The sequence below is a fragment of the Puma concolor genome, chromosome C2, assembly GCF_028749965.1.
Source record: "Puma concolor isolate L17-30 chromosome C2, mPumCon1.1.hap2, whole genome shotgun sequence".
Taxonomy (NCBI): Eukaryota; Metazoa; Chordata; class Mammalia; order Carnivora; family Felidae; genus Puma; species Puma concolor.
The window spans coordinates 98,035,406-98,057,834 of NC_141675.1; the positions used below are offsets into that span (position 1 = coordinate 98,035,406).

The window sequence follows — 22,429 nt, forward strand, 5'->3', positions numbered from 1 at the left end:
AAGTGTAGAGGAACATTGAGTTTATATTAGCATTAAAGACTTATTCAAATGAATACTAAATACCAACCTGATTTCTCCAGAGTAGCTTTCCCAGGTGATCAGAGTAAACAAGTCCTTGAGATTCTAGAGTTAATGAAAGATTGCAAAAGGTACTCTTCAGAAAAAAAAAAAAAAGTTTGAATATATCAAAACCCCAGGTCAGATCTGACTAAAGAAAAAGCCAACATTTTTTAAGTGAGATAATATAATTCTCTCCTTCCTTTTGAAAACCTCTGAAGTTCTTAGAAATATTAGTCAGATAAAACTTCGGAAGAAAAATTCTCCAAATGCCTAGAAATGGGGTAAGTTTACAATGGACTACTTAGAAAGTCTCACTACTGCTTTACATCTCTCAAATAAAATAATACCTTTTTAAACATGATTTGAAGAGAAAGAATTTGCAAGTGCAATGTCCACCAAATAATACCCAATACCTATTTCCCTTCCCCCTTGAGAATCCTGTATGTAAGAGTCTGGATAGCCAAACTGAGCTGTCTCAATACATGTACCTAGACATTTAACTACAAGTTAATCATTAAGAAACTGACAATAAGAAACTGAGAATTTTCTTTTTTTTTTTTAATTTTTTTTTTTTTAATTTTTTTTCAACGTTTTTATTTATTTATGGGACAGACAGAGACAGAGCATGAACGGGGGAGGGGCAGAGAGAGAGGGAGACACAGAATCAGAAACAGGCTCCAGGCTCCGAGCCATCAGCCCAGAGCCTGACGCGGGGCTCGAACTCGCGGACCGCGAGATCGTGACCTGGCTGAAGTCGGACGCTTAACCGACTGCGCCACCCAGGCGCCCCTTTAATTTTTTTTAACGTTTATTCATTTTTGAGACAGAGAGAGACAGAGCATGAATGGGGGAAAGTCAGAGAGAGAGGGAGACACAGAATCTGAAACAGGCTCCAGGCTCTGAGCCATCAGCACAGAGCCTGACGCGGGGCTCAAACTCACAGACCGTGAGATCATGACCTGAGCCGAAGTCGGCCGCCCAACCGACTGAGCCACCCAGGCGCCCCGAGAATTTTCTTTTTAAAGAAATTCTGTTTTGACTGGTGGGGTGGGGAGGTAAAGAAATAATGGAGACAATTGCCTCTACTGGAGTTTGAATGGAATTGTGGAATGCAACTTTGCAATAGCTGTTAAGGATCCAACTTGGTGATTAGGAGGAGATTTTTACTTCTCAGTTTACACTCCAAGCAGGTAAATTGGTTTCTGAACCAAAGAAAAGTAACAGTAGGAAGGAGGATTTGAATTCTAATAGCTCCTACTCTAGCTAGTTCCTAGGCTAGTTGTGCCAAGAGATTCTGAAGCCCTTTATTTATTTATTTATTTATTTTAATTTTTAAAAAATGTTTATTTATTTTGAGAGAGAGAGGCAGAGCATGGGCAGGGGAGGGGCAGAGAGAGAGGGAGACACAGAATCTGAAGCAGGCTCCAGGCTCTTAGCCCTCAGCACAGAGCCTGACACGGGGCTTGAACCCATGAGCAAGATCTGACCTGAGCCAAAGTCAGACTCTCAACCGACTGAGCCACCCAGGCACCACTGAAGCCCTTTAGATTTAGATTCTGAAGCAGTCAATTTTTGCTTAACCTTTGGAGATCACTTTATTTATTTATTTATTTATTTATTTTGCCTCATCTAGTTCTTTTATATAGTCATTAATGGGAAGATATTAGGGTCTTTCAAATATTCATTTAAAAATAACATTTTCTGAATAGTTATTGGAACTGGGTTTATAAATAATGGATGTAAGGCTAATTACCAAAATTCTACATTTAGAGCAAACTGGTGCATATGGAGACAACAGCTCAATATTTTAGAAAGTGCCAATTTGCTAAAAATAGATAAATATGATGATTATTGCTGGAATTGATTCAAGGACATTCAAAATGAGATGACTAATATCAAGGGGTAGCATTTCCCTGATACAAATCCAAGGGAGATGTTTTACACCCATTATTGCCCAATCCTTTCATAGAAATAAATCCCAAAAACTAAAAAAGGAAAATTAGAGCAAAGCCAGCCCAGGTCAAATTAGCAAGAATATATGATAGCTGGCATTCCTCTTAGACAGGTAGTACCTGCCAGAGTTCAGCTCCTGGAAGACCTTGGAAACCCGGTGCTTATCAACTCCAGGTGTGGAGATTTGCCTTAACTTTTATTTTTTTTATGTATAAAAACTCATAGGATCAGTTATCTGTGTGGTTGCTGCTTCCTTTTTGAATCATCAGTGATGACAACCCTACCAAAAATAGGAATATGCAATACAAGACAACTTGAAAGCAACCAATGGGGAAAATTAGTGATCCACCACATTTGAGATAAGTCTCTCCTGATCTGGGTAGCTACCCTATTTTATATATATATATATATATATATATATATATATATATATATATATATATACACACACACACACACACACATATATATGCGTGTATATATATATATACATGCATATATATGTATATATATGCGTGTATATATATATATATATATATATATATATCTTTCTCAGCCAATTTATTCTCTTACTAGATTCACAGGTGTGGGCTTCCACAAATTGTGTCTAAACCGTGTGACTTGGCCCTTCCTTCAATCAGAGATAAGTGGTCTATTGGTAACTAGTTGATCCAAGAAGGATCCATCATATTCATTCATTCTCAGTCTTTCTCTGTTGTGAGTATGAAAAGATGATATATATACACATACATGTATACATGTATATTTATCTCTCATTTAGAATTTTGAATTGTGAGATAGTTAAGGTTATTAGTAACTGAGTCTTTTAAATGCAGGGCTCCAGAAGTAAAGTCTATGAATTCCTGCTCTTGAGATTACCAGATCTAATTTAGTTTCCATAAGCTTGGCTATTCAACTTCTTAATTTTGTGTGATAGCTAGTTTCCCTTCCATAGATCCCTTTCATAGACACTAAAGTTGATTTCTATTACCTGTAACCCATCAAAGTATACATAAATAATAGAAGTGTGTGTGTGTGTGTGTGTGTGTGTGTGTGTGTGTGTGTGTGTGAAGAGAAAGACAGATAGACTGAGAGATAGAGACAAGAGAGAGACAGTGGCTAGCATGAAGGATTAAGGGGTGATACTGACCATTAATAAACTAGAAACATCATCAAAGAAATAATTGTTTCCCTCTCTACACCAACTTATTTCAAAATTAATAGTTAATATGGCTTTCTATTAAACTCTATATGAGACCAACATATAAAAGATTTTCCAAAATATGCACATTTTTTCTACATTAGACTTCTAGTCCTGGACAAACTTATTCAATTATTACACTTTAAAATATTTTCAAATATATCCATATATTAGGAAATCAAATTCTTTGGGTTATAAAGTTCAATTGCTTATATGAGAATTGATAAATTTATTTTATTAAGTTGGTAACTTATGTCAGTCAATCAGGGACACAGGAAAACAGAAATGTCCTTTGTAGAGATCCTGAGAGTTTAAAAGAGAATACATGCCATTAGAGTTGGGTTGGAAAAGGTTCAGGATGGCATATCACTTCTTCTGATCACAGTTAATAACTGATGCAATGAGGAATCTTGAAGCTGTATGAAAATGGTGCTCAGGGGATAATCTTTGAACCGTGCTTCCCCAAGTCAGGCTTCATCCCCATTTTCAGTCTCCCAACCAACCTCATATGCCTATTCTTCTGTCTGACTGGGCCTTCATGTGATGGATGTGAGCACAGCATGCCTTATCTTAGTGCTGAGAACCCAGTTTAGAAGTGAGGTGGGGGTGGGGTTGGGGATGAGGGAGAAGGAGCCAGCTTAGCAAATGGAGAAGAGAAGAAACCCAAATGTGAAGGAAAGACTAAAACAGGAAAAAATAAAAAGAAAAATAGTGGATATTTCTAAATGCATTTGAACTGATCCTTCAGGTTTCATGACAATTTGAACATTGGCTTATTTAAATTCTGTCACTGAAGTTGTTGAAGGAAATGATAATGATATACTATGCTTCCATCCATTAGCATGGTTAATATTTACTCTGGAGAATAAGAGAGGAGGGGTGGGAATGGCAGATAAATATATAGACACATTCTGTACAGAGAGCAAGGGTACCTCTTTGCAGAGAACCATGAATACTGTGGGTTTCAGTATGTGGAATTCCTCAATTGATAATGCCTTCCACTTGACAAACACATTGTTCGCAAAACACTTTTATTTTTATCACTTTATTTTGAGCCTCACACCAACCTAGTAAAAAAGGCAAGGCAGGATTTGGGAGTGTTCTTTTTATGTGCCCACTACATAGATGGATAAACTGAGGCTCAGAAATATTAAGTTACTTACCCAAGGTCACACGACAAGCAATTGGCAGAGCCAGGTCTAGAACCCAGGGGAAGGGTTTATTTCACTACAAAGACATGAAACAGGACATTAAACAAAGAACATCTAAGAGAATAAGATCTGTAAATAATTAAGGACAGGAAATCTGGAGGGTCACACTCCCATACTATAACCTGAGTTCACTGCAAGTGAGCCACTCTGATCTAAGCAGACAGGAAAGGGAATTGTAACTTTGACCACAACCACCTTGTAAGGAAGACCAATAGAATTGAGTGTGCATTTACACAAAGCCAGCTCTGAAGAAGTCCACAGAATGGTCTTCTGTTCCAAAACATCTCCCCTAATGACCCATTATGGTATCTCTCCCTTCCTACTTTTATCAATGAATATTATTTATTGAGAAGCTACTATGTGCTAGACAAAGCTTAAAATATCTATTTTGTCTAAAACACCTATTTGGAAAGCTGGAAAGAACACTTTTTCTTGAAGTTCTCTTTTCATAGCTTCACACATCAAACACTAGCCTGGGCCAATGTCGCTTAATCAGAAAACTCCACCGGGACCTGAAGAGGAAGAACAAAAGAGAAACTCAAAGAAAGAGACTGAAAGAGATTGCAAGCAATGAGCAAGATATGGAATAAAGGTGTGGAGATTAGAAAATATTACCTAGCTTTAGGAGCTGAAGACCAACATCACCTATAAATCATTTTATCTTATTGCTCTTCTGAAGGCCATGCCAATTCAGTCAGAGAAAATATACTACATAGAGTCTGGCCAAGATCATGTTCATAGAAAGCTTGAACATAGAAAGGTTGCAGTTTGCCCTATGGTAGCCACAATAGGCCGACTTCAGAATCCAAATCCCTTCAGTCTATTCAAATGTAAGACAAAGTTGATCTGATTCTCATTCACGTAACAGACATTTGAGGAGCTACTTACCATTTAACCCCCCTTTACCTCCATGAAAGATTTCCCTTTGTGGAACAGTATTCTGTGGATACTTCAGTGGGAAGGAAAGAAACCCAAAAGAAGACAAAATTGATTCTTGAACACAGGCCCCCCCTGAGCACAGGCCAACACTACATGTACTTTTGGAAGTTTGTGTATCAATGAAATAAATCAACTAAGTAATCAAGAGATTGAGTCAACATGTGTAAGTAAGCACTGTGGGGTCCTAAAGGAAGGGTACTTGAAGATCCAAGATTGGTAACCATATGTCTAACCTGGCACTATGCTAACCTCAGAGGGTGGACTAGTTTGCTGGGCTGGTGGTGGAAAAGGAGACTGAAGGGAGGTTTTCAAATAGTAACAGTTATAGTAGTTTGGAGAATTGCAATATAAATGGGCTCATTTTGTGCCTGCTTTCATTAAAAACTGATGGTTGTGCTACGTATAGGTTAATACTAAGAATCAATGATGATTAGCTTCACCTTAAAATTGGATGCCAATAGATTAAACAAAAATCTACTAGTGGTTCCTTCCATTTAGATATGCCACAATTTATGGAAAGTTTGTAAGCCTGGTTTTGTATTAATTTAGGAAACATACAATGCACTGATAAAACCAGTTACTGTATGTGTCAAACATTGTGATAGGCCTGGAAGTAGAGAAAGAATTAAGACTCCACCCAAGCAGCTCACAGTAGAGATGACAGTTTGGGAAAAAAAAAACAAATGCTATGTAGTAAAACAGGTGATATGATTGTGATGTTATAAAATATAGCATAGTCACAAATAAAGTGGAACTTAGGAAGGTCAAGAATGGCTTCAAAGAGCTAACTCTGACAGAGGAAATGTGAATTTTCCAGGCAGGGAGAAAGTGTCATGTCAGTATGTGCAAAGGCACCAAGGCTTGAAATGCTGACGTGGTGTCATAAGGTGTGAGCAGGTATTTGAGGATGTCATTGGAAAGGTAGGCAAGATGGGGGCGCCTGGGTGGCTCAGTCGGTTGAACGTCCGACTTTGGCTCAGGTCATGATCTCACGGTCTGTGAGTTCGAGCCTCGCGTTGGGCTCTGTGCTGACAGCTCAGAGCCTGGAGCCTGCTTCGGATTTTGTGTCTCCCTCTTTCTCTGCCCCTCCCCTGCTCATGCTCTGTCTCTCTCTCTGTCAAAAATAAATAAACACTAAAAAAATTTTTTTTTAAATAAAAAAAAAAAGAAAGGTAGGCAAGACTAGATCATGTCATCCATGTTGAGGACTTTATATTTTAGTTTACAGTTAACAAGGGACTACTGGTGTATTTCAACAAGGAAAATAAAATGACCAGATTTGCATTAGTTAAAGATTAAGTGTGGTGTTCTATGCAAGAAGAATTGGAGGAGACCAAGAGGGAGATAGGAAGTCTATGCAAGAAGCTATTGCCTTGGTCCAGATGAGAGGTAATGAAAGTCAGAACCAGGTTATTTGTGGTGGAGTTGAAAAGCAGAGGATGGATTCAAAAGCTTTTTACATAGAATCAAAAAATTTATTATCTGGATGTGAGGATTGATAGAACGGACTGCCTCCAAGATTTCTCCCAGGTAGGTTCCTAGAACTCAGAGGCTGAATAGAAGGTATTATAGCATAAAAGTAGGAATCTACAGGAAGACTAAGTGGTACAACATAGAAGATACTGAGACTGGTTCTGTACATTATTGCGGGTGTCTGGAAATACCTAGACCTAGTGATATCCATGGATTAGGTGCTGAGGAAAGATATCTATAGTCTACAGATTTGGAAATCACCCAGTGGTTAAAACTCCCAACATGGATGATATCACCTAATGTATCAATGGATGTGTCAATTAGTGTGTCGATGGATGCCATCTACTGGATCAAGATTATTAACCAGAAGATAATTGATATTTGGGGGGAAGAGAGTGAAAAAGCCAGCAAGAAGACTGAGAAAAGCTTATCTGAGAGGGAGGAGAGCCAGGGTAGCTGCCAGGGGAGACAAGTGAGGAATTTCAGGAAGAGGAAGGGACCACAATACAAAATACCAAAGAGATAGCAAGTAAGATGGAAACTGAAGAGTCACTTTTTGTGGTGTCTTTTTCAGAATATGAAAACAGAAGCTATATTAAAGTAAATGGAATAAGAAATGAGGAGTGATGAAGAAGAGGAATCACCCATGACCAGAAGAAACTGTTCGCTAACAATAGGCACATAACAATCCTGACAAACTGGCAATTCCAAGCCAAGAGTCAACATCACAAAACTTGGAGAGAAAATTTTCTCACTTTTGTATTGATTTTGTCTTCACGTGAGTTTGGTTTAATCCCTACAGATACTCTTTAGGGTCAGGAAGTCGGGTTTTTGTTAGTTTGGTTTTATTTTTTATTTTTTAGACTCCATCTCATAGGAAGAAACTGAAGCTCAATATTATGTGATTCATTCAAGATCACAGAATCATTAATTGGCATACACTGAGGACTCTCAGCACAGTGCTCTTCCCAACACCTCAGAGAATGTTAAGCAGACTTCAATACAATTTTGCTGAGGCAACCTGACCACACTTCAAAAGGGAGAGCTGCCCATAATCACTTTTTTTGCTGGACAACAGACACGTTTGGCTGCCTGAATGCTTCTATGATAGCTAATAAGGAAGTGAATAATTAAATGCTGTATCTTCTCTTGAGATGACCTGCTACGTGCATCATTTGAAATGTTCCTTTAGGGGCGCCTGGGTGGCGCAGTCGGTTAAGCGTCCGACTTCAGCCAGGTCACGATCTCGCGGTCCGTGAGTTCGAGCCCCGCGTCAGGCTCTGGGCTGATGGCTCGGAGCCTGGAGCCTGCTTCCGATTCTGTGTCTCCCTGTCTCTGCCCCTCCCCCGTTCATGCTCTGTCTCTCTCTGTCCCAAAAATAAATAAACGTTGAAATGTTCCTTTAATATTAGAGGAAGATTTTAGACTTATCTTACTGTGTCAATGAGAACAAGGGAACATTTGGTTAATATATATATATGCTCTACTGTTGACTGATAGAACACCCCCCCCCCCCCCCCCCCCCGCCTTCTTTATGAAGCCAGGTAAAACTGAAGTCTGTGGATTAATCAGCCCCAGGCACAACACTGACAATTTCACCATGATGGAGGCAAAGGGAGACCCTAAGCCACTCTCCCTCTCTGAACAGGAGCTCTGCCCTTTCGAATAAAACATGAAAGGAGGTTTCTGTAGTTTTGCCAACTCAGCAAGAGAGAAAATTAACCCTACATTTTCTTATCCCAATTGCCTCCGCATGGGTGTGGAGGGGGGACCTGAGTTGCAGGCTTACAGCCTAAGGGCACAGGGCTCATTGTGAATGCACTCTGGCATGGGCTAGAAGGAATTAGAGTCACCAGATATGAACTCATTTCTAGATTTACCATGAATTTTCTAAGGTTCCCTGCAAGTCCAGATAATTTGGCAGGAAAAAAAAAATGTCCTTAAATGATTGCTTCTTCTGTTTAAATTTGGATATGTGTGATAGAAATCACCATTTAAAAAAAAACCAGTTTCAATTATATTAAGTAGAATGCCTCCATTTAATTAATTCACTTAGTCCCTGGGTGACACTGGGTGTGGCTCAGTGAGATTTAGGAGGAATCCAATTTATCACTAGGAGGAAGCGTCTGCACCAAGCGGCAAGGCGGCATCCTTCCACACCTTTCCAGCACTGCAAGGGAAAGGCGCAGTGAGGCTGGAATTCCAAACCACAGCTCACACTCTCTCAGATAAGATTTATTTGTTTTACGAGGAAAAAAGCAGATGTTGGTGGGGTTGAGAGGTGGGGGCCGGGGGTGGGGCTACTTGCTTGCCCCGGTATTCTTTACACTTAGATTGCAATTTAAAATCCTTATTTTTAAACAAAGGAAACACCTCAGTTCTCTGGCTTTGTGGACTCAGATCCCGTCTTGCAAGTTTTTCATCATCTGCAATATGCGTGGTAATTCAGCTATTTAAAGTTAGCCCCAAGATATTTGAAAATCACAAACCAATACAATCTCCAGGATTCTTTTATTTTATTCCTCCTCCGTCCACTCCTTTACCATCCTCTCATTGTCGCCCCATTCCCATTCTCTTCCTGCTCTAATATTCCAGAGTGGTAATTAATGGCTAATAAAGATCATTTACGCTTTCCTCTCACCCACTGGCCATGTATTACAACTCAGAAATCCAAGATTGCTTCTTTATGCGGCTCAAGTGGAAGAGGAAGGAAGTGCAATCACTCCACCCCCTCCCACGTTTCTGCTGGATTTCATGGGTGTGGCAGAGTTTAGACCTTTGCAGGTTTTTGCCCTTGTTTTATTCCCTGTTAAGAACGAGGATGATGAATAGATGGCAGAAGGATAAACACAATCAGGTTCTGCCTTGAATGATATAGGATCATTTCACGCACAAGCAGGAAACCTGTGTGAGACTTAAATACTCACGCTATATAAATGCCAGTCAGTGTAGTATGGAGCCCACGCCCTGAATACACCATTTCCTTCTGTCTGATTTAATGGTACCCTAAATACTGACTTATGTGAATGATACACAACAGTACTCAAGAGGGCACATGACCATTTCACACAGAAGTACACATGTATGAAATGCATGGGTAAATACAATATCTATACCTTTCATTTTCTCTCTCGAATATGAATTATGCTAAGACACATGCGGGCATGTGGAATCTATACAGAGTACATGCATGACTGTTGTACATGGAGTATGCGGATGCTACACGCATTTACATGCGAATTTCTACAACTCCCTAAACACACAATTTCAGCTTTATCACTCTGCACATCCCAGTGAATGCTTGGGGCTGTTAGTGAGATAGAACCCAAGTAAAGGCAGCTGTCCCCTTTTTGGGAAGGGAATTCTTTTAGCTTCAATTCCCTTTCTAAAATTATACTTGGTTTCCTTTGTTGAAGGGGGTGTGTGTATACTTGTATGTGTATACATACGGTGGCAAAAAGTTATAAACCGGTACATTTTTCTATCTGAAATTAAAGCTTTTCTAATGAATAGCATTGGCTTCCTTAGGGCTCCGCCTTCCTAAATTTTATTTCCTCAGCTCACCAGTGGGGTAACCTCAGAACCTTTCCTTGACAGTGTGCTTAACCCAGCCACCTGTATCTATTGCATTTATGTATTAGAATGAAGGGAGACAAGGAAAGGAAATGTCCTGGTTTGAAAAATGAGCCAATGGAGGCATCAATCTCTGGAACCACAGAACATTTTAGGAAAGTGGTGCATGTAAGACTCTCATGCTCTTCTTCAAACACTCCTATAGGATCCACACACAAAACCCCTGGGGTACCTGCTTTATTTATTTATTTATTTATTTAACTTATTTTCCCCATGCCTCTCCACCCTCTGCACCCACTGATCTGCTCTTCTGCTTCTGTTTCCCTTCCCCTCCCTCTTCCTTCTCCATCCTTATCACCCCCCACCCCTCCTTCCAGGGCGATGGCTAAATGTGCAAAGCTGGCAGGCTGTTTCGTCTCCACTCCCCTCCACCCCCTTCGGATTCAGCGAGTGTATTACAAATTGCCCAATACCCAATACCTGTACAGGAATAATGCCCAAATCCTATCTCTTGCACCCCACCCCTATGGCAATCAACCTGCAAAGGGCTTTTTTGACCCAGACGGCCTCCCTTCCCACGAGTATGCACACACACGCGCGCACACACACTTCCCCACACCTCACACCCATTTTTTTTTTTCTTTCACCTTCGCCAAAATCACTCAAACACGTTCCAATAAATGTTTGAAAGCTTCATTTGAAGAATGCCAGGGCACTGCCGGTTGCTGCAGAATACTGAACTCGTCATTCCTCCCCACCTTCAGCCCAATCAAGTTTCTAAAATGCCTTTCAAGAAATAAGTGAGCAATTTGCCATAGAAGAGAAACCTGGGTAGTGGGGGAGGGAACGAGGGGACTCGGATTCTCTCTAATCCCGTCTGTGTCCCTCTTCCTGATGAAAATGAGTCACCATGCTTATTATCCAAAATGTGAGCCCGTCTCCGATCACTGACAACCCCAGGAAAGATGCAAGGGAAGGGAGAAGGGAAAAGACCTGATTTCCAACAGGTAATACTCGGCTCGTCTTTCCCATCCCATCGCAGCCCAAAGCTCCTAGGGGCGTGGTCCACCCTCTCCTCCGACCAGCTGGTGCACAATCGGCTACCGATCTTGGGAAGGGGATTTTCCCCTTCCACACGGCCAATTTCCCTCACAGCCCCAGTCGTCTTTAGCTTCTCTTAAAAAAAAAAAAAAAAAAAAAAAAAAAATCTCAAACCACAGTTTCATTCATTCATTGAAAAATAAATAAATAAACCCTTCCCATGTTTTTCCATTAATACCTGCGCCCATTTGAAGCTCCTGCATGGACGAAATAAGGCTTCTTCCGCAGCACATGTGAGAAAATTGTACGACAGAACAAGCAACACTTATTACTGAATATTATTCCTTCACCCCGCTTTTTTGCAAATAATTTAAAGGACTGCCTCCCCATCTTGTAGGTAGAGTCCACATCTTCTCCCCACACCCCTCTCTATATCCACACCCGCAAAACCAGAGACCTAAAACGCTGAACATTCACTAAGAGCCCCCAAAATCTTATTTCTAGCCAAACAGGCATCTTTTTTTCTAACCTCATCCTAATTAGTAGCAGCGTTCCCAGACCAGAGCATGAAAGACAGACTGGAATAAAAGCTGGGATGCAACCATTAGTTACCATATGCTAAGGAAACGCGGGCACCATGGCCAGAGCACAAGCAGTTAAAATATTTTTTCCCCCTGCTTTTACAGGGAAATATTGCAGTCTGGTAATTTCACAACAGCAAGAAGTAAAAATCTTTAGCTCTACCTGTTTGGTTCTTCTCATACAGCACAGCATGGTTGTATCGTCCCTTGCCTTCTTCCTGCCTTCTCTCCTTCCTCCTCTCTCTTTCTTATTCCCCCCCTCTCCACCTCTTTTCTGCTCGCTTGCTCACTCGCTCTCTCGCGCTAGCGCGCTCTCCCTCTCCCTCCCTCCCTCCCTCTCTCTCTCTCCCTCACACACACCAGGGCAGTTAGCAGCAACTGTAAGGTCCACAGCTACTGCTCAACGCACATGCTCGCTCGCTCTCTCTCCCTCTCCCTCGCCGGCTCTCTCCTTTGCCCTCTCTTCCCCTCTTTTCTCCCCTTTCCCCCGTCTATCTGTCTTTTTCTTCCCTTTCTCTTTCTGAGAATTGTTCACTAGCTTTCAATGACTAATCACTTCCCCAGCCCCCACCCCCCTTCTAGACAGGCACCCCCCTCCCAGTCCCCTGCCAGCCTCATGAATATTTAAACATCTCCAATCTGGACCCAATTACCCACCGACTTTCCCACTGCATTGAGAGGATGGTGGGGTGGGGGTAGAGACGGATATTCCAGCCTGTTCTGGAGATTGGATGGAATGTGTTTTAGGGAAGAGGGGCTTGAGAAACGCTTGTATTTCTTTACTAACTCTTCTCTTTTCCGATATCATAAAAGCAAAGAACAGCTATTCCCAATGAGTAGTCAGACCTGTTCCAATATAAGTTATATTTGCTATTTAGATTTTATGTACATTTAATAATGGTGAGGGTGAAGTTCTCTCAAAAAAAAAAATGAAACAATATGTAAATATCATACTGTATGTGTATGCTTCTCAGTATTCATATAATCTAAAATACATATATAAGCTTAAGTATGCACAAAAAACATATCTTACAATATCCTTGAGAAATCCACATGAATATGTAGCATTTTAAACATTCTAAGCACTTGAGTTAAGAAATGATAACCAATGTTTAGGAATTAGCATCCGTATCTAAAATCACATGGTGGTTCTTTTCTGAATGCACTCACACCTGTTTGAAAATTGGAGTTTCAAAAATATTATAAAAAAGGGGGGGGGGCACGTGGGTGGCTCAGTTGGTTAAGCATCCAACTTTGACTCAGGTAATGATCTCACGGTTTGTGAGTTCAAGCCCTGCATCAGGCTCTGTGCTGACAGCTCAGAGCCTGGAGCCTGCTTTGGATTCTGTGTCTCCCTCTCTCTCTGCCCCTCCCCTGCTTGTGCTCTGTCTGTCTCTCAAAAATAAATAAATGTTAAAAAAAATTTTTTTTATATTTTTTTATTTTAAAAAAAAATTTTTTTTTTCAACGTTTATTTATTTTTGGGACAGAGAGAGACAGAGCATGAAGGGGGGAGGGGCAGAGAGAGAGGGAGACACAGAATCGGAAACAGGCTCCAGGCTCTGAGCCATCAGCCCAGAGCCTGACGCGGGGCTCGAACTCACGGACCGCGAGATCGTGACCTGGCTGAAGTCGGAGGCTTAACCGACTGCGCCACCCAGGCGCCCCCCCAAAAAAATTTTTTTTTAAAGAAAATTGGGGTTTCTTCTAATTTTACTAAAGAAGTAGAACACATTTGAAAAATGTCTGTGTAATATTAATGGTACCCAAAATGATAGTTTACAGTTTGGGCAAGAAGAATAAAAGTAAACTTAATTGTTATGAGAAAAAAAAAAAAAAAAAAAAAAAACACCTATATTGTGATGTCTATGTCTTCAATTCCTTCTATGGCCTTTCATAATTTGGTAGAGGAAAATATGACTTTAAGAAAAAGTATATACAAATTTTTAGATATATGGTACTGTGTGATCTTGAGAATGTTACTAAGCCTCTCTGTACCTAATTTTCTAATCTGTAAAACAGGAATTATAATGCCAACAAGTTGTGAGTACCAAATAATATAATGTACATAAAGCATACATGGAATGGAGCCATTCTTAATACATAGTAACTTTACCTTAGAGACTGTACTTTTCTGAAGTTTTGGTGGCATTTTTAAGTGAATATCTCAAGGAACTTTTCAAACTATTTCTTGTTGTTCATTAGTGATGACAAAGATCCCCAATAAAACACCTCATATTCTTTCCAGTCTCTCCTAGACACAACTTTACTTAGTAGATTTCAACCAGACAGCTTATTATCATACATATTATTGGGATTACTGAGCTTAATAGGTGCTTAATACATTTTTACAAAATTCAAGATTACTTCCATCTCAGAATGGACTATCATCAAGAGATATTTAAGGGGTGATGGCTATAAAGTATCCCCAGAGGTCTTTCTGAGAATGATCTACTTCAAATCCAGTCTTACTTGTTCTTTTACTCGTATTTGCTTCTTAATTTTCATATTTTACAATATGAAACAATTAAATCCTGCGTTTAATATTTTTTTTAAGTTTATTTATTTATTTTGAGAGAGAGAGAGCTTGAGTGTGGAAGGGGCAGAGAGGGAGAGAGAGAATCCCAAGCAGGCTCTGCATTGTCAGCACAGAGCCCAACATGAGGCTATTATCTCACAAACCGTGAGATGATTTCGTGAGCCAAAATCAAGAGTCGGGTGCTTGACCAACTAAGCCACCCAGGTACCCCTGAATTTAATATTTTTTAATGTAATAATGAGTCTAGTCAGGGTCAGCTTTCAAAAACAATGGATGTAACTGGTGAAGAGGGCAAAGAATGGGTAAGAAATGACTCCATCAGAGATATTCCAGTTGTGGGTGAGGACCACCCTACCTGCCTGCTGGGGACTAGAGATTAGAGATGAAAGGAAGCAGAGGAGGTGAAGACTGGGGGCAAAGGAGAAGAAATTGCTTCTTTTGGTGTTTAAATAGACACATGACTTCACTGATTAAGATCATTTTGTCAACTATGGCAACCTAGTTGGCCATAGAATGGGGCTAACTCCTATCCTTTTCAATCCACTCCCCTCTGCCTTCCCAAGTATATCTTGTTTTTGGAAGCAACCTTGGAAACAACATGATATAATGAAGTCAAACAGAGCCTAGAGCTCAAAACCAGGCATAGGCATGGGTGAACTCTGTGAGTAAATACATTAAACCATCTTTTTTTTTTTTTTTAAATCTTTAATGTTTATTTTTGAGAGAGAGAGTGAGAAAGAGAGTGAGCAGGGAAGGAGCAGAGAGAGAGACAGTAGAATCTGAAGAAGGCTCCAGGCTCTGCACTGTCAGCACAGAGCCGGACATGGGGCTCAGACCCACGAACTATGAGATCATGACCTGAGCTGAAGTTGGACACTTAACCAACTGAGTCACCCAGGTTTACACCCAGGCTTTCATCTATTACCCAAAATGAGGTAGGTATGATCTTTAATCCCATTTTGATAGCGATACTAAAGCTAAGTGAATTAAGTACCTAGACTAGGTCACATGACTAATAAGAGGTAAAGCTTGGACTCCAAAACCCTCTTAACCACTAAGCTACATGGCATTCAGTGGTCCTCTATACCTCATTACCTCTGGTCCTGAGGGAATTAGATGATGCAGTGGAAGTTTTTGTGGTGAAATGAAATCAGCATTCTGCAAGGTCCACCTAACAGTCCCAGCCCTTGCCTTAAGGCCCATGGAGGACAAGCTGATACCCTCATCTAACGGGAAGCCCTCTGTATACTTCTGACCAAATATCACATATTTCAACCACTCTAAGGTGCCTCAATATTTAAGGTCCTCACCATTTCAAATACCACCCTTTGGACATACTACATTCAGTCAATGAGCCTCTAAAATTACTTTCCAGAAGGGAGCTCAAAATTCCAAATTTAGTTTAAATATTATGGAATCAATTCCAGTACATTTTTCCCCCCTGAGCAATGGAGGTTATAGGATGGTAAAAGAATGAGAAAGAGAAAAGCACACTGATCCGATCTTGGCAGACAGATGAATGATAAGGTAAGATAAGATGAGATGAGATGATGAGATGAGATAGATGAGATGAGATGAGATGAGATGAGATGAGATGAGATGATGAGATGAGAGGAGATGAGATGGGATGAGATACCAGTATTGTCCTGATACCTACTAGTGTATTCAGTGGACCCACTAATCCTTATCCCCTTACAATCAATCCCAGTAAATGCCTAGGCTTAAGCCCCATGGTTAAACCTTATATAAATTTAATTAGCAGAATAACTAATGAGACTGTCAGGTAACTTCCTAACTATAGGTTAGGCAGTAACATCATTCTAGAAAAGGGTGAAGAATGGTGGAGGACAGGTGCCAGTTCCATTCTCAGATCTCTTTGAACTTCATACTAAAGTCTTACTGTTTTCATAATAAACCCAGAAGTCTCTGGGCTTTACTAAGGGCTTTGTCCAGCTGTATGCCATTTTAGGAATAGTACTGGCACTTGAGAGAAGAGTGTCAGTAATGTTCCTCTTTTTATTTTCCCTTTCAGGTGCTAATTTTTCTTAACTTTTAGTCTTAGCTTTTTACCTACTGTATTCTTTGGCTACAGCTGCCATAACAAAATATCACAAACTGAGTGGCTTAAACAATGGAAATTTATTTTCTCACAGTTCTGAAGGCTGGAAGTCCAAGATCAAGATGCCGGCAGGATTGGTTTCCTCTGAGGGCTCTACGGGAAGTATCTATTCCAGGCCTCTCTCCTTGGCTTGCAGAAGGCCACCCTCCTACTGCCTCTTTACATGGTTGTTCCTCTGTGCACACAAATACCTAATGTCCAAATTTCTTCTTAAAGGACATCAGTCATATTGGGTTAGAGCCCACTCATGTGACCTCATTTAACCTCAATTACCTCTTTAAAAGCCCTAGATCCAGGGGCGCCTGGGTGGCTCAGTCGGTTAAGCGGCGACTTCAGCTGGGGTCACGATCTCACGGTCCGTGAGTTCAAGCCCCGCGTCAGGCTCTGGGCTGATGGCTCAGAGCCTGGAGCCTGCTTCCAATTCTGTGTCTCCCTCTCTCTTTGCCCCTCCCCCATTCATGCTCTGTCTCTCTCTGTCCCCAAAATAAATAAACATTAAAAAAAAAAAAAAATAGGGGCGCCTGGGTGGCGCAGTCGGTTAAGCGTCCGACTTCAGCCAGGTCACGATCTCGCGGTCCGGGAGTTCGAGCCCCGCGTCAGGCTCTGGGCTGATGGATCGGAGCCTGGAGCCTGTTTCCGATTCTGTGTCTCCCTCTCTCTCTGCCCCTCCCCCGTTCATGCTCTGTCTCTCTCTGTCCCAAAAATAAATAAACGTTGAAAAAAAAAAATTAAAAAAAAAAAAAAAAAAAAAAAAGCCCTAGATCCAAATACAGTCACATTCTGAGATACTGGGGGTTAGAGCTTCAACATATGTCTTTCGGAAAACACAGTTCAGCCCTTAACACCTAAATTCTCCTTTGGTACTTTTGCATATCATTTACTTATGCAACATTTTACTAAAACATCCCACCCTCAAGGAGATACACACATATGTGAAAAGTGAAACAAATGCTGACATGATTCAATGTCAAATGTGAGCTACAAGAATTTAGAACATGAGAGAAATCACGATAGGGTACACCTTTCATTTCATGATTAGGATTTGAAAAAGTACAGAAGACACAATGAGTTTTAGAGAGGGGAAAGAGGTCATGTTGGAAAAGGCAAAATGTACAACTAATCACTGAATGATCAAGAGACTGTCAATATGCGGAAGAGGGGCAGTTGTAAAGGAGGGTAGAAAGAGTGAACCTTAGAAGGGCAGGCCACACTCAGATTGGGAACAGCCTTAAGGGTCGGGCAAAGGGGGTGTATTAGTGTCCTAGGGCGGCCATAACAAATTTCTGCAAACGTTGGGGCTTAAGACAACAGAAATTTATTCTTTCAAATTTCCGGGTGTCCAGATTTAGTGTTGGCAGGATTAGTTCCTTCTGGAGCCTCTGAGGGAGAGTCCATTCCATCACCTTCTCCTAGCCTCTGGTGGCTATGGCAGTCCTTGGCATTTCTTGGTCTGAAGATGCATCAGTCCACTCTGCCTCCATCATCACATGGGCTCCCTTCCCTCAGTCTCTGAGTCTTTCCCTCTTTTTATGAGGACACTTGTCATTGAATACAGGGTCCACTCTAAATCCAAGATGCTCTCATTTCAGGATCCTTAAATTAATTACATCTCCAAAGAGCCTTTATCCAAGTAAGACCACAGTCCTCGAACTGAGGGTTAGGGTTTAGACACAGATTTTTGAAGAACACAAGTCAACCTACTAGAGAGGATTAGACATAAGGTTTCTTACCGGAACAGTTTAGACAATGCCTATTGTAATGTTGTATGGTATGGAATGGTGAGAAGGGTACACTGGGGCCTGGTGAGAGAATTACAGAATTGTTCTAATGCCTAGGTCAGGGAGGAAAGGTGGAGAGAAAGTGAACTGTCATTCACTGATTGCCCAGTATATTTCAGGTATCACATATTCTGTACTTTCCCATATTTTGTCTCATTCACCTCACAGAAGAATATCTTGGGGGAAGAGAAAAATGGAAGAACCAAAAGTGATTTGGACATTGGGCCCGGGCAGCCTGGAGAATGAAAATAGGAAATCCAGATGTGAGGAGGTCCAGAAAAAGGGCTGGTACTGTGAGGGAGGTGATGAGCCCATTTGGAAAGCATTCATTTTAAGGAAGCATTGAAAGGTTCAAGTGCATTGCAGGATCAGATTGTAAGAAAGAAGGTGCAAAAGGTGTCTGAGCCTGCCAAAGGTTTCCAGGCAGACACGGCTCCATCTGGTTCCAGGGAGAGGCCAGCCTCTATGAAATGATGTCACCATATTAATTAGGCTGATAGCATTTCAGTACTGCCTCACTGCCAGAATTCATCCTGCTTCTTGTGGACAAAGACCTGGATGGTTCTTAGGACCCTCTAAGTCTACCCATCTTTCCAAACATGCCTCACATGTCCAGAGTTTCTCCAGCGCTCTGGGGACCATCTGAATCTGTGAGTAGCCAGGGAAATCTCACACGGAGGGAACCGTGTGCTGGTGGCACAGAAGAAGACGAAAGGCATGTGGCCCATAAGCTAAGACTCAGTAACTATGCAGCTCACGAGGAAGTGTGATTGCCTGAGTGGACAAATCTAACTCAGTGGCTCGTGGAATGTGTTAAGCAGCCGATGTGAAAAATTCCATCAGGTTACACAAACCTCTACCACCAACACATAATCAGAGGCTGAAATGAGAGTTTCATTTGATTTGGTCATTGAAGGGACCACGGAACTTGCTACATACTTCTTCTCTATTGCCCCTGAAGTTTTGTGATAGCTTGTTTGCCAGCCTACCTCCTCCCTGTAATGCACATTCCTGGATGGCAAGCACCATGTCTTGGCCTTTTTAATTTGTTTCTGGTATTTCCAGCAGAAGCATAGGTGCGTTTTATGGGACCTAAAGCTTATATGATTTAGGGGAGATTTCTTTAAGAAAAAGAATACAAGTTAAGTATGAAAGTGGATATTTATTTATTTGAAAAAAGAAACCACACATCTCTGCCTGACACATCTATGCAATTTCTATGTTTTTGGATACTTGTTCTTTGATCATCTCTTTATATAACAATGACTTTGTAATGTAATCTTCTAAAAGAGAATGGAAAGATAATCTAGTCCTTCCTCTCACACAGTTGATTGGATTTGTTTTTATTCTTGGCAGTTGGGGGTGCTTAAAACATGAGACCACATACAGAGGTACTTTCGGTAAAGGGTGCAAACAATAATGCAAAAACACAGGAATTCTGAGAAATTTCAGAGAAAAAATAGCATGATACATTTATAAATTGTGAATTATTAACTATGTGGCATTATCAAATTTATTCCTGTAAGGAATAAATTTGGTTTTGGTTAGGCTTTGGTGAAAACTGAATCTCTCACCTAAAATTTTATAGAGCTGACGATTGGAAAACTTTCCCACAGACGAGCTTTTGGTTCATGCATTTCAAATCTTGTTTCACATCTTTACCACATGACTCAGGAGCGATGTGATATAGGCCAAGTGATGTTTATATTTGAATTCAACCTCTGGCTTGGTACTTCAGGTTACCATGCCCAGGGAGCTGGCTCACTGTATTCCTTGCAGCCATAAATGGCTAGCAATAACTTACCTGTCCATAAAAGCTCCAAGAAGAAACCTAAATATATCCCATTAAACCCAATCTATATGTAACACCAATACAACCACATCTTACCTGGTTCCCAGAACTGCCACTCAACAGAACCTGATTGAGGGGATATGTTGCAAAGGGGAAACTTGAGTGGAAAGAGACACAAGTCTAATGGATTCTTATTAAAATATCTTACTATTTCTTATTTTATACAAATGTACAAACTTATGGCTCATGGCCCATGTAAGTGAGGTCTCCTAAAGCTTAAGCTGAATTAGCTTCTTTGTAAATTTGCTTCTCATTTCTAGTATTGATACAGAGCCATTAAGTCTTCAATAAATAGTTGTTAAATAAGAATATGAAGGAGGGAAAAAGGGAGAGAAGAAAGGGGGGAAAAGGGCAAGAAGGGAAAAAAAGAGAGGGAGGAAATATTCAAAAAATATTCGAACTAAATTTTAAACATTAACTTTAAGGATTCCCCAGTTGTTTTATTTTCTTTTATTTTTTTAAGTTTATGCATTTATTTTGAGAGTGAGAGCAAGCATGCAAGTGGGGACGGGGCAGAGAGAAAGGATCCCGAGCAAACTCCCTGCTGTCAGTGCAAAGCCCTATGTGGGGCTCAATCTCACAAATCATGAGATCATTACCTGAGCCAAAATCAAGAGTCAGATGCTTAACTGAGCCACCCAGGTGCCCCAATCCCCAGTTGTTTTAATCTGCAATTGTTATTTTGTTCTACACAGACATGGCTGTTTTTCACCATCTCCGCTCACATCCTGAGTTTGTCCCACTCTAAACTTCCTTCTGGAGAAATAACAAAATGCAGCCTTCCTGGCAGGGTCCAGATAGGAGACTCCCCATATGTGTTCCATTAAATGTTAATCTCCCACTATGTGGGGAATCAGAGAAGTGTCCTTCTCCAAAGACTATATAGCTAAACTCGCCACCTTGTATTTTCTCCCATGTCTTGTGATACCTCTTTTACTATTTCCGATAGACTACAGAATTTTAGGAGGTGTGGTATACTATCCAATGTATAGTTGGACAGTAAGAGAAACTTCAGATATATAGCTTTATATTATTTAACTTGCTCATTTTGGCTTCAAGCATTGATAGATTTCACTTAAACATTATTAATTTCAACCTTCATTCAAACAGCTCATCCTGTAATACAATCCCTTGGTTTATTTTTCTCTTTATTCCTTCTCCCCACTCCACCATGATTCTGTCAAGTCTAGAACTGAGCTTTTTTGCTTAAACAACTTTGATCCTTTTCCATCTGAAATCCAAGTCTACTCGTCTTTACATTAAAATTCTTCACGGTGAAGCCATCCAAAACATTGAGTGGCTAATGTACTCTGTCCACAGAATTTTCTTGAACAGACTTCCCCATTATCTCTCCTTAAAACTCTGGGATATATATTTCCAACAATCTTCATCTGCTATTCCTTCAAATCCCTTATAGTACCTGTTAGATCCTCGAAAATTCTTCTGCTGATTATTTGGTTTTCTATTTCCAAGTCTCAATTCTTCCCTTCATCTCAAAGCCCTAAACTTCTCTAAAATTCAACAAAAAAAAATTCCACCATTCATTTCTCAAAGATTCTTTGTTGTTTGAAATACACCTCTCTGAATTTTCCAGGCCAAATAGCACACCATCTACAACTGCACTGTACTTCAGTTCACACCATAGCCTCTTTAACCCACAGAAGGAGATTTACCACAAGAATATGATATTATATTCATATTATTTTATGTATATTTTAATACATTTATTTAGACTGTACAGCATTGAGCGTTTTTAATTCCTGAAATTGGAGCTCAAAAATGTCATCTCATCTATCTCTCAGCCACTAACTAATGACCCCAAAGTTTTGCTTACTTTTTTTTTTTTTTTTTTTTAAGATGGAGTCTCTCATTAAGGTTTTATCATCCTCATTCCTAGTGTCTGATATATTAGGAGTCTTTTCCCCTCATGTTAGCATATTGTCGTCTTCTGGGGCCCTTCATCAGAGTGGATGTGTTTAATGGCCTGAAGAATAATGAGGATATGGGCCCTCTCTTAACAAATCTTCAAATAATCAGCTTCATAGAAATTGGGCTGTGCATGCCTCCAGTTATTTGCACTGTATGATCCTGAACTTCAAAGATTCCAGA

The 22,429-nt window shown here is 40.5% G+C and overlaps 1 protein-coding gene across 2 annotated transcripts in view; it reads right to left on the minus strand.

The window, feature by feature from the left end:
• The window catches only part of GAP43 (growth associated protein 43), a 127,649-nt gene that overhangs the window by 88,585 nt on the left and 16,635 nt on the right, over positions 1–22,429 (minus strand). Inside the window, exon 1 of one of the 2 annotated variants that reach the window (XM_025914005.2) lies at positions 12,196–12,326. The exons of the other annotated variant lie outside the window; for it this stretch is intronic. Within the exon in view, the coding sequence (XP_025769790.1) occupies positions 12,196–12,225 (30 nt within the window). The 5' untranslated portion in view covers positions 12,226–12,326. Of the gene's footprint in view, positions 1–12,195; positions 12,327–22,429 lie in introns of those variants that run through there. 2 annotated transcript variants of the gene reach the window in all.